This window comes from Rutidosis leptorrhynchoides, chromosome 1 (assembly GCF_046630445.1).
Source record: "Rutidosis leptorrhynchoides isolate AG116_Rl617_1_P2 chromosome 1, CSIRO_AGI_Rlap_v1, whole genome shotgun sequence".
Taxonomy (NCBI): domain Eukaryota; kingdom Viridiplantae; phylum Streptophyta; class Magnoliopsida; order Asterales; family Asteraceae; genus Rutidosis; species Rutidosis leptorrhynchoides.
Window position 1 is genome coordinate 638,824,794 of NC_092333.1, and position 13,353 is coordinate 638,838,146.

General features: G+C 36.2%; 1 protein-coding gene across 3 annotated transcripts; it reads left to right on the top strand.

The window, feature by feature from the left end:
• Nucleotides 1-1,684: 1,684 nt before the first annotated feature.
• Nucleotides 1,685-9,427, top strand: LOC139886624 (dormancy-associated protein homolog 3-like). 3 transcript variants are annotated; one of them, XM_071870620.1, is made up of 3 exons: nucleotides 1,685-1,885; nucleotides 2,290-2,439; nucleotides 9,036-9,427. In XM_071870620.1, exons 1-3 carry the CDS (start codon nucleotides 1,768-1,770, stop codon nucleotides 9,140-9,142), a joined length of 375 nt encoding a protein of 124 aa, XP_071726721.1. In that variant the 5' UTR covers nucleotides 1,685-1,767; the 3' UTR covers nucleotides 9,143-9,427. The 3 variants fall into 3 exon arrangements, with proteins under 3 accessions (XP_071726721.1, XP_071726727.1, XP_071726679.1); XM_071870626.1 differs by having other exon boundaries at nucleotides 2,290-2,423; nucleotides 9,029-9,427; XM_071870578.1 differs by having other exon boundaries at nucleotides 1,686-1,885; nucleotides 9,029-9,427.
• Nucleotides 9,428-13,353: the final 3,926 nt, after the last annotated feature.

The following is a 13,353-nucleotide window of genomic DNA, read 5'->3' on the forward strand; positions in this document are numbered from 1 at the left end:
GAAGTCTATTAAAACATATTTACTTTATTCGTTTTCATTTGTAATTCTATGTGATAAATCAATTTAAGATTCTTAGAGTAAACTAGCAACAACAGAATTATGGACACAAAGGAAAATGAATGAGGTAAATATGTTTTAATAGACTGATGGCGTAAAAAGACTAAACAACCCTTGTGTGCGCTTCACGTGAAGCATAATAACGTTGGGAACTAACGACTGTTATCTTCAAGGACTAACGAAACAATTTTTTCAAACGTTAGAGTCATCCAAGTAAAAAATGATTTATATTCATCTATGAAACTTTAAGCAAATATTAATAGTAATTATAAACGTTTTGACGCGTAGTCCTTGCGGTCAATGGTGGATCCAGATAATTTAATCAATGGGGTAAAAAAAAGCAACTTTAATTTCAAAACTATGGTTCACATTTAATATCGTCGATACTTTATGTATTACTAAAGCAGTCAATCTATATTTTTGTCAATTCTAAATTTCTACAACTCTATTTTAATGCGTTCTATTTTATAAATTCATTTTGTAGTTCAATAATTTTAATGGATTTTAATGGATGATATCTTAATGGTGGATAATGAAGTTAGTGAAATTTATAATAATTTATGTACTATGAAAGTGAACACTTACAATAATACAGATTATCCGGATTACGTTTTAAACAACTTAATCCTTGAAAAACTTATACGAGGTTAGTAAACATGACATATACTAAATGGTGGCCACATATTATTGTAAAATTTTGTAGAATAAAAAAATTTAAATTTTATATAAATAAGTTAGTTGTAATAAAAATTTATAAATAAGAGTAGTAATTTTGGTAGTTTATGAATGACTTTTAGGTTTATCATTAGACTAGATAGATAAAAAAAAAAAAATTTATACTCGTTTAAAATTGTGTTAAATTGAAATTCGTATAGTTGATATAAATAAAGTTCTAGTGTTACATTGAAAATTTGTATATTTGAGGGCTGAAATGAACATGTATATAAAGAGTTGGATTTTATTGAAAATTAATAGTAATGTGGGGCCATAAGGGTTTGAGTCATCTTCTTCCCTAAAATTCTCTGTAACTAAAACTAACCCAATCCTACTTTCAACTCAATTCTACACAAATTCACCATATAAACTACAATTGTGCTTATCCTTTTCATCTTCCTTTACCATTATATCCTATACAGACACCTATGAATGATGTTAAGTAACAAAATCAATTTTAATCACCTAAAAACCACAAAAAGAGAACTCTAATTTTTTTTGGATCACTGGGGCAGGTGCCCCTGAATAGATCCGCCCCGGCTTGCAGTATATTTTTCCAAATTTACCGTTTACATATATTTCATACATTCAGTCCCATTTTTTTGTCACATAACCACCGAGGTAACTATACGTGTCGTCAACATCACAAAGGCGTATACCCCGCCTTCCTATTTTCGTAATTTCTAGCAGATCAAAGGGTAAAAGTGAAGCAATAAAGGCCGCTCGTGACCCTTGATCTTTACTAATAGACTGCTCACGTGGCACTCTGATCTATTTATAGTTATTATTAAATCGACACTGATCTTATCTTTACGTGTACCTAGATCCAAATTCAACGGCCAGGATCATTTCTTATCTTGACATTTTCTTCGATTTCAAGCTCTCATTCGTCAATAAATACCTCCTTACTCACTCATTCTCAGAACACTCGATCATCATCACATTTTTAATTTACGAATTATTATCTTATTAATTAATTAATAATTAATAGGTGATATGAGCTTACTTGACCAGCTGTGGGACGACACGCTCGCCGGACCTTGCCCGGACAAAGGTCTCGGAAAATTGCGTAAACTGTCTACTTTTAGTTCACGGCCGTCGGATTCCGGCAAGGGTACGATTGTTACCTGGCCGTTATTTAACTTCAAATATTGTTTAATTTATAATTTAATAATCTAATTATACTAATATTTTTGTAATTTACTACCGTAAAATAATATTATGAATTACCGGTCAGTTAATCAGATATCTATGATTAATATGTTATTATTTTTGGCAAATTTTTTTTAATTTTTTAATCACTATATTTGAAATTGATAGTCATCGTACATATATTATAATTTATAATCGAATTCATTCAACCGTCAATAATTAACTGTCAACCGAAACGCCTGATTTATTTTACCGCGCACTACCAGTTACCAGTATCATTAATTCATTTTGTTATTATTTAGATAAATTTTAATCGTTATTTAATTGTGTATTTTGAGTGAGAGGAACTAATTTGTTTTGAAACAGAAATTTCATCACCGGCGACGAATAAGTCAGTGGATGATTCAGCTATGAAAGTGACACGCAGTATAATGATTGTGAGACCTGAAAGAACTCAAAGTGATACGCCGCCGTCTTCTCCTGCCGGATCTACACCTCCGGTATCTCCTTTCCCCGGTAAGCTTGGTTAATAATTAATATTAGCTCAATATGTATATGTATTTTTTTTTTTTTTGAAAGGCAACATATTATATATAGAGAGAATATTACAGAGGGGGCTGCAACTAGCAGCAAATGGTGAACACTCAGAACATACCAAGATGCCAAGTAGGCAACCTATTACAATGATGCAAATCAAACAATTGCACTTAACGGATTAGTTAACCATACATGCCACTCAATATTTTTCTTCTTGAATCTCTTCGCGATCCATTGGAAAGTTTTAACTTGAATCTCATTTAAGGCAACCGGCGGAGTCCAAGACTTGTTCTTAAAAACCATTTGATTCCGATTTTTCCAAATGAGATATGCGCACGCCCACTCAACCGCTTGCCATATTTTCTTCTCGATGTCCGTTGAAATACGGTTAGAATTGCCGAGAAATGCCTCGCTAATGTTCAAGTTTGACACACTACCAAAGCCCCACCAATTGTAGATTTTGACCCATATATCATATACATGTTTACACAAGAAAAACGCATGCTCCAAGGATTCTATCTCATCATTGCAAAGAGGGCATAGAGTCGAGTTCAGATCTATACCTCTCTTGTCCAACTCCGGCAAGATAGGCAGTCTTCTTTTACGTAGTCTCCAAATGAAAATCTCAACTTTTTTAGGTACCAAATTATTTCTCAAGGATTCAGACATGTTCGGTCCAATAGATAGTATTTTCGAGTCGATAATGGATGTAAGCGTTTTGGTGGAAAAAGCTCCATTGTGCCCAAATTGCCACGCCCATGTATCTACTTTCTCACTATCAATTGGAACCAAACTAATAGCAGCATTAAGTTCGATTAGTTCGCCACCAGATCTTCCCGAAGGAGTTCTCACCCAACAGTCCGCCAGTTTTGAGGTTGTACCATCCCAGATAATTCTGTCTCCCACCGATGCTCTAGGATCCGAATCTAATCTAAACAGTCTCGCATATTTATCTTTTAGCACCTCTCCATTGAGCCAAGAGTCGTACCAAAAGAGGGTATTAGAACCATTCCCTATTAGCCTGAGAAAAGACTCCTTGAATGGAATTCCCATGCTACACAACTCAGCTCCTGTATTCACGATAGCAAACCAAGTAGACCCCGAAGGAGAAGAAACAATATCACCCAACCCGAGAGATCCCGATTCCCCAAAGATACTTTTAATAATTTTGACCCACAAGGAAGTAGTTTCGGTTTTAAACCTCCACCACCACTTGCCGATCAACGCTAAATTTTTGCTTTTGAGAGAACCCAACCCCAACCCCCCCTCTTCGTAAGGAAGAAGAATGTGATCCCATTTAACCCAAGCCAATTTATGATTGGAACCCGACCCACCCCAAAAAAAAGAACGTCTTACACTCTCGAGTTTCTTAAGAACGCATGGCGGAGCTCGGAAGAGAGAGAAGTAATACAACGGGAGACTACTTAAAACCGACTTGACAAGAGTCAATCTTCCACCAAAAGACATCATTCTAGCTTTCCAATCCGCAAGCTTCTTTTCAAATTTGTCGATTACCGGTTTCCAACTACTAGATTTTTTCATATTCGCACCAATAGGGAGTCCAAGATAAGTAAAAGGGACCTCCCCCGCACTACACCCGTACATATCCGCAAACAATTTAACCTCCTGATTATCCACACCAACACCATATAACTTGCTTTTGTTCAAATTAACTTTGAGACCCGAGGTTAGTTCAAAACATTTGAGGAGCTTCATGAGATTTGTGATGTTATCCGAGTTCCAAGATCCAAAAAACATAGTATCATCCGCATATTGGAGATGTGACAATCGGATTTTATCATCACCAATTTCAACCCCATTATACATCCCGTTATTAACCGCATTAATGGTAAGTAAATTCAAACCTTCTGCCGCCAGAATGAAAAGAAAAGGAGATAAGGGGTCACCCTGACGCACACCTCTTTCCACATTAAACTCTTTAGTTGGCGAGCCATTTACTAGAATAGAAATAGAAGCCGTCTTTAAGCAAGCAAGAATCCATTTCCTCCACTTAGGTCCAAAACCCATCTTTTCCATCACTTCCATCAAAAATTCCCAACTAAGGCAATCAAACGCTTTTTCGAAGTCCACCTTAAAGATCAAACTTTTCATACGCTTCTTTTTAAGAAAATCAAGACTCGCATTCGCAATAAGCGCCCCATCTAGAATATTCCTACCTTTAATAAAGGCGCTTTGTTCATGACCGATAAGATCAGGAATGACCTTTTTTAGCCGATTTGATAACAGTTTTGCAATGATTTTATATCCACTGCCAATTAAACTAATTGGACGATAATCGCTTAATTCTAGTGGATTCTGTTTTTTCGGGATAAGGGTGATAAAAGAGGAATTACAACCCTTCGAAATCTCACCGGTATGCCAAAACCACTCAACAGCTTCTATTACCTCCTTTTTAATGAGGTGCCAATATTTTTTGTAGAACTTCACATTAAAACCATCCGGACCGGGGGCCTTAGTACTACCACACTCTTTTATTGCAGACCATATTTCACCCTCGTTGAAAGGGTTTTCTAATTCCATAGCTTCACCTGGGGATAATGTATGAAAACCTTGGCCCGCAGCAATCTGGTCAAAATTCAGGACCGGTCTGTTTGGATTATTGAGGCTAAATCTGTTGCGAAAGTGAACATAGCAAGCGTTTTTGATATCGGTTGGATTTTCGTTCCATTCACCATTTAAGATTAAACCTCGAATATTGAATTTGTTGTATTTCCTCCGAATGATCGAGTGAAAAAATTTCGTATTTTCATCACCTTCAACTACCCAACGGGCCCGAGCTTTTTGTTTCAACATTCTCGCTTTAACAGATTCTTTTTCTAGCCACTTTTTCCTGCATTCTAGCCAAGTCGAAAGCTCGTTGTCATGTAGAGTACTATTCTCAGCTTTTTGTTCCCATTCCAAAGCCTCCGTTTTAAGATCGTCAATCTCTTTATCTAACTTACCGAAGTTGACATAACTCCACGCTTTGAGAGCAACTTTGACATTCTTCATTTTGTCACGCAAGATACAATCTTTTCTCAATCCGAATACCCCTTTGTTCCACGCCTCTGTAACTACTGTATTTATACCTTCACACTTAAACCACACGTCAAAAACTTTAAATGGCTTAGGCCCGAAATCAATAATTTTGTCCCTTAGAAGAAGCGGGCAGTGATCCGATTGTTTTCTATCCAAAGCCACAACCGAGAGATCCTCCCAAATATGAACAAACGAATCTGAAACAAGGAACCTGTCAAGCTTACTAAATTTTAACCCGTCATCGCTAGTCCTAGTAAACATTTTCCCACCTAATGGAATTTCCACCAATTGATTTCGATCTATGAACTCATTAAATCTCTTTGCCCGACTCGCATAAAAAACACAGTTCAATCTTTCTGCTTGATATCTTACCTCGTTGAAGTCCCCACATAGGGCCCAGGTCGAATCAACACTATTCAATAATTTTTCAAGCGACTCCCAAAATCTGATTTTGCCAGGGTCACAATGTGGCCCGTACACATTTACAATGATAGATTCTACCCCACTAGGTTTCCACTTTCCACGAACAGCAAGAAAGAATTCATCACCTGTGGCCTCTGTAGCTTCGAAAAAATTAGTGTCCCAAATTAACAATAAACCCCCCGAATTACCAATCGCGTCCTTTTGAATGAAACCAAAGTCGCTAGAACCCCAAAGGTTTTGAACCCAGAAATCACTCAAGTTATGGCACTTAGTTTCCTGGAATGCCATAAAATTCGGTTTCTCTTTTCGACACAATTCTTTAGCCCAATCGAGCTTCCCATCGACACCAAACCCACGGATGTTTAATGAAATAATCTTCATGACAGATGAAAAGAAACGAAAAGAATATTATAGAATATTCTAACCTTAATGTGTGTTTCGATTGGGCCATTTAAGACCAATCTGCTCGCCATATTCCTTCAGCTCAGTAGAATTGAATGATTTATTAAGCGAACAGGAGGGATCCCTTGAAGAGTTCTTCGAGTTTTTGACATTCAAGATGATTTTCTTATCACAGGACCTGCAATTGTGATTTTTCCTTTTGTTGTTGATTTTCTTTTTCCTAGCCATGTGTTTGACATGAAGAAATTTTGAGGAATTTCTCCAATTTGTAATGGAGTTCCAACAGCATTCGTTGCTACAACTGCTATTAGACGATTTGCTTATCCTCCTTTTCTTCCCAATTTGTGAATTGGCTCTTCTAATCTTATCACGGGTTTGATCTGTCGGCGCCTCAATAAATGTGTCTGTGTTATCACAATTATTGGGTTCATCCAAAACAGGCTCATTATTTTTTATTGTGTCTGTGTTATCTTTGTTCCCCTCCATACTTTCAATTGCCTCATCCAATGGATCCATCGGCTCATTTTCTGGAAGTTTGCATTCTGATGGTTTTGGGCTGTCTATGTCTTCACCAGGCCCATTCTTGTCCCAAGGCCCATCATCGATTGGTCCAGTAACATTGTTCTCTTGATTTGGGATATTAACTCTTTCCAAATTAATGGGACAGTCATGATTGCCATCTAGGTCATCCACTTTATGGGGCCCCTCAACCTCATCATATCCATCAAATAACAAATCAATTCCAATGCCATCCATCAAATTAAAGGGACAGTCATGATTACCATCCGCCTTTTGATATTCGGATTTTGAATTACAACCCGACTGTTGACCTTCAACTTTTGAATTGCAGTCTTCCAGGTTACCGTTACATCTTCCGTTATCCCTTTCGACAGGAATTCCGGTTGATCCGAATCCGACATTATTAGGTACGTCAAAGGTATCCATGATTACATCCTCATCCTCCCACTCTTCTTCCGATTCTGAGGCAACTTTAAAGTCAGATGCATCCGAACCTGCAAATCCGTCGCTTAAGAACTCATCTGATTCTATAATTTCATCATCAGAGTTATTTTCTTCGGATTGATAACACCACCCATTGTTCCGTTCACCGCTATAAACAATAGGATCCACTTTTGGTTCTTCTTTGACATTAATGAAATAATAATTAGAATCTTCATATAAGGTAACCGATCCATTAACTGTTTCTGGCTCGGTTAATTTGACAAATACTTTACCAGTGATAAGGGATTGATTGCCAGAAAATGAACAGTTTGAAAGTTCATATACAGTACCCCATAATTCAGCAATAATAGTGAATATTTTTTCATTCCAACAATGTGCTGGGACACCTGTGATAGATAGCCATGCCATTCTTCCTACCGGTATATAATCGATATTCCAAAACATTAGTTTATGGAACCACTTCTTAATTGGGTGAACATCCGATGAAAACACCAATTTAGCAGCTTCACATGTGTCAAATACAAATAAAACATCCTTCCCACCGATTATCTTGAAAGATACATTATTAATTCCTTCAGCTTTGCATAGCCCTTCCAGATTACCTATTACCCCTTCATCCTTAGCTTCACCTATTATGGCTTTCTCCTTTAACTCTTGATTAAGATCATTGTTGGCAACCTTAATTATTTTCTTCTTACTATCGTTGTTCCCTTCAACATGCCTAAACACCTCAGGTTTTGCAGCTCCTTTGCGGTTTGACAGCACAGATCTGAGATCCTTCTTGGAATCATCATGGCGATTTGAAAGCATGAATCTTAAATCATCAATATGTTTTCCTACCACATCCTTAAACCTCCGACCATCCTGGAAATTGTTCCAGTTGACCTTTGTCTTTGCTTGTTTGTTTACACCATTTGCCCTACTGTTGGTGTCAGTCATCTTCTTTGTATTAGGATTCCTTTCCGTAGCTTTGAAGATCTTAATTGGATTACCCATGATTTTAATCCCTTCTAGGTTTCTTAGCAGCATAATCTCGTCCTTAACATCCCCAAACCTAACGAAAGCGTACCGATGTCCATTGCGAAGCCGATTCTTAACCAAGTACACATCTCTCACCGACCCATGTGGTTTGAAAAGCCTCCACATATCAATCACTCTCCAATCTTCAGGGAAGTTGAAAAACATGAATGATGTTAGAAGGTTTCGTCTTGAGCTCTTGTTGCGATTAGCGTAGTCCCCGTTGTATCGATTCCAATCCCTAACCGAGCTAGCCTTGAAAACTCTCTCTCTAACTCTCTCTCTTTTCTCTCTCATACTTTTTTTTTTTTTGTTTGTGGTCAATATGTATATGTATTATGATCCGAAATTGTAGGAGCTTAGGGTAATTCAGTAATTACAATTTCATTTCCCAATTTTTTAATCAGATGTTGGGAAACAACTATGCAGATTTGTCTATATACTTGCATTATTATGATAATGACTTTATCTATTACCAATAATTTATATGCAAATTTGTCTTATTCTATTAATAATTGAGATTGAGATTATATTAATCAAATATTACCAAAAATTGATGTATCTGATTTAACAAATAAATAGGATAAGGTACTATATACATAGAAAGATGAAATACAATACTTTATGCATGTTAAAATGCATTACCCTATGGTTTATGAATTAAGTTTAGGTATGTATAATTATAAAATGTTGTGTATTGATTTTCTATGTGGTGAATGGTCAGGAGGCAGATCAGAGGCATTTAGGTTTCGTAGGAAGTCTGCATCGGACGCTTTCGAAAAGGCAACCGGGATCGGAAACAGGAGCCCTCGTGCTCCTTACGACCTGTGAGATGTAATGTAATGTAATGTAATCGAGTCGGATCGTGGTCTCAAACTTCATGCATCATGCGTTCGAGTTTGCTGTGGAAGTAGCCAGAGAGTGCTTTTGTTGAATCGTGTGTATAGTTAATATGTGAAATATATGTGTGTATGGTGTCCCTCTAGGTTGGTGATGTTGTTATAATTAGGTTTGTACCTTTTGCTGCTCGAACTTTTGTTTGCATGTATGTAGCTAGGGCTTACTTCACCTTCTGTTAACAAAACGCATCTATAGTTTTTTTCTCGGTAATTGGTTTGTATTAGCTGAATTTTGTCATTCCAATCGTCACAACATGGCCTGATAGTTGATACCTTATCCATATAAGATCTCATAATCTCATGTTCAAACTTCACTAATAATTTATTTTTGGGCCTATAGAAAACATCAGAAATGGTCACAGGATAATTTAGTACGGAGTATAAACATTTGCTATGAACATTTGTCCATCTGTCATTCCAACCGTCACAACATGGCCTGATAGTTGATACCTTATCCATATAATATCTCACGTTCAAACTTCACTAATAATGCATTTTTGGACGAGAAAATATCAGAAACGGTCACAAAATAATTTAGTATAAACATTTGCTATGAACATTTGTCGATTTGTCATTCCGTGCAATGCAACACAATTCAATATGTTACTCTCTTTACACTCTCGTGAATCATCTTTCTAATCCCTTTTATATCGTACGAGACATTTTATATGCTATCTTTACGAGCTTAAATCGAGTAGATATATAGTTACCATACCAAACAAGGTGTTACGGCGTGCTCTGTTTTTCATGTGATTAGTATAAACAGTAAGATTCCAGCACTTCTGGAGCACAACGTTGTTGAGTCAACCAAACATTAATTGTGTAACATGGGAAGGTATTGTTAATGTGCCCTAAGTTGGGAACGGGTCTTTGATGGTGCATATGAGTTAAATGATGCGAGCCTACGTGAGACTTACACTTGTGGTTCTTAATGACTTATGCTCATTTGGCTGTAAATGAATTATTCTGATGGTAGTATACTAGTATGGCCACTGAAGGACACATTTGAGGAATTTTTACATGTTTTTTTTTATGAAATTCTGCTTTTATAAAGTGAATTGGAACATCTTGATTCCAGCTGTGCAACAAAGAAGTGCTATCTGATGACAAAAGTGAAAGCAAATTGGTTATGACTGATCATTCCCGTCCTTTTATATTCTCTAAAAAGAAAAAGATCACATATTTGTACGTCAATAACCTTTTAACTAAAACTTGCAAAATGTCATGATTGAGTCCGTTGCTAATCTGTCTTTCACTATCAGCGGCAGAGCTTGTAGGTATTGGCATTTAAAGATTTTTTTTTTTTTTTATTTTTATTTTTATTTTTATTTTTTTTTTGAAAAGCAGAAATTTTATTAACCGAAAAAATAACGATAATGTACAACAAATCGCAAGGCTATAAGATGCCGAGCTAGAATCCTATGCCTATTTACATCGCAACATAAACATCAAAAAACCTTGCAAGAGAAGATTTACAACATTAATCAGGATTGCGCATTGTGTAACCAAGTATGCCATTTGATCCATTTATTTTTACACCGCTTCGCGACCCATTCATAACTCTTGACTTGGATCTCGCTAAGTGCATTCGGAATAGTCCAGTCGGCCCTTTTGAAAACCTTTTGGTTTCTATTTCTCCAAATGAGATGGCAAGTAATTCACTTCACCGCTTGCCATATTTTAACGCCCAATTCGGAACAAGAAGAAGGAGCCAAACCACAAAGAAAATTATCAAAAGCAAGATTAGCCGAATCAAAACCCCACCATTCCCGAACCTTTCTCCATATTTCACGAGCATGTTCACAAGAAAGAAGTGCATGACTAACCGATTCCACATGAGATTCGCAAAGAGGGCATAGAGTGGAGTGAAGATCGATCCCCCTTTTATCAAGTTAGGACAAAACGGGAATCCTCTCCCTCTTAGCTCTCCAAAAGAAAATCTCCACCTTTTTCGGAACGAAGTTGTTTTTCATACTTGCCACCGATGTGCCATTAGAATTGTACACTTTTTTCATGATATTTTTCGTTAATTTTTTTGTTAAAAAGGAACCATTTTTACTAAGCTTCCAAAAAAATGAGTCTTTCATATTTGGTTCCAACTTGAAATTCGCCATTAGCTTCTCGAGTTCGTCTAGTTCTGATTTGGTTCTACCGGATATCAATCTCGTCCAAACTCCACGAAGTGAAACTGATCCGTTGCTGTGGACTAGCCGATCGGAAACGAGAGCCGTAGGGTTTGATTCAAGCCTCACTAGCCTTTTGAAAATTTCTTTAAGTGGTTTGTCTTTAATCCAAATGTCGTCCCAAAATTTTGTCTTGCATCCATTACCAATCTTCCTCGCGAATGACGTTGTAAAGTCGACACCCAAGTTGTCCATCTCGAATCCTGCTTTAATAATATTACTCCAAGTAGAATTAGTAGCCAAAAAGTTCCCACCCGAATTAGGTATCCCCGAATCCCCATAAATACTTTTAATAACCTTAACCCACAAGGAAGTGGTGTCGGTTAAAAACCTCCACCACCACTTGACTATTAAGGCTAAACGTGGGTTCTCTTAATTGGCATTTAAAGATTGATCTGATAAAATTTCGAGTTAGCTCGGTGAGAAAGCTATCTTATTGTCATATTTATTTTCGCTAATATTCATTACTTTATTCTAGCCCATTAATTTAATATTGCGTTAATTTAAGCACAATTTTTAATATGTAAATAAAAGATAAATAAATACGTAGTATAATGTAATGATCAGGTCACGAGGTACTAAACTAACAGCCTCATCGTCATTGATATATAAAATGAGAAAATTGCGCGGATAGTCCCTGTGGTTTGTAGCACCCAGCGTGGATAGACAAAGTTGGTGATTTGAGTGTGGATAGTCCTTGTGACTTAAAAGTGGAGCAAGGATAGCCCAGTTCACTAACACTGTTAACTTTTTTCGTTAAAACCGAATCATGTGCCAAACATGTGAGGGTATTTTCGTCATTTACAGGAGTTTCATCAACTCAATTATTTATAGATATATTTAATAAATAAATATAAATATAATATAAATGGATATAAATATAAATATAATATAGCACATATTATCACGTGCTATTTTCTTTAGCTTGTGCCGATTCATCCAAAATACAGCCATGGATTCTCTTCACCATAATTCCCAAACAAAAATTGACAACCCTAAATGAGCAGATTCCACAATCGTTGTCGCCGCTGTACACGAGTTGTGGTACTGGAAGATCCGTTCGTCAGGTTTGATTCCAATATCTTTTTTTGTTGTTGATTTTTGTTTGGATTGTTTATCTATATGTTTGAACTGCTACTCGCCGATTAGAGGTTCGGTTAAAATCATCCATCGATTCGTCTTATTTGAAGTGAATTCCGGATCCATTTTGCGCTAGAAAATTTGATCTTTACAATTAATCAAATATGAAAATTTTTGATATAAATTTTTTCTGAAGAGAAAGTTGTCATCGGGAAGATGATGCGTAATTTTTTTTCTAATTTTTTTTAATGTTATTAAAATTAAAATGCAGGATCTCAGCAAATTTGGTTTAATTTTATTACCAAATCAAAATTAAAATTAAAACTAAATTATAGAAAGGGATGTCAAGAAGGACGTTTTTGGAGTATGATTCCCTCATGAAAGTTGTTAGATATCATCTTGCTAATGCTCGAAAATCATCAATTGAACCAGAAACAACATCCACACTTCGAATTTATTGATGAACGAAACAGTTAACTTTTTAGCCCCAATGTTTGACTTTGCAAATTCGTGATCATTTGAAGGAATTGGAAGCTATAAATTTCTAGAAAGTATCAGGACATGATTGGTAACACATCCGCACTTTTAGTTTTCTTCAATTGTTAATTTGAAATTTTGAGTTCATGAAGGTGAAGAAGAAACGAACAGTAGCAGCTAAAATTTGATATATACGCGAATTTTTGAAACTAGGATCTGTGAGATTTGACTCTTTATCTGTGATACAAGATGTAAGGTTAGAATTCGTCAATTCGTGTTTGTTTGATCTTGTATGTATTGTATGCGTGTGTTTGTATATGTAACAGATTGTATGTATCTATATAAATGTAAGATGATGATGATTAATAGATGAAGAGCAGTAGCAGATTAATAGATAAAGTGTTTAATTT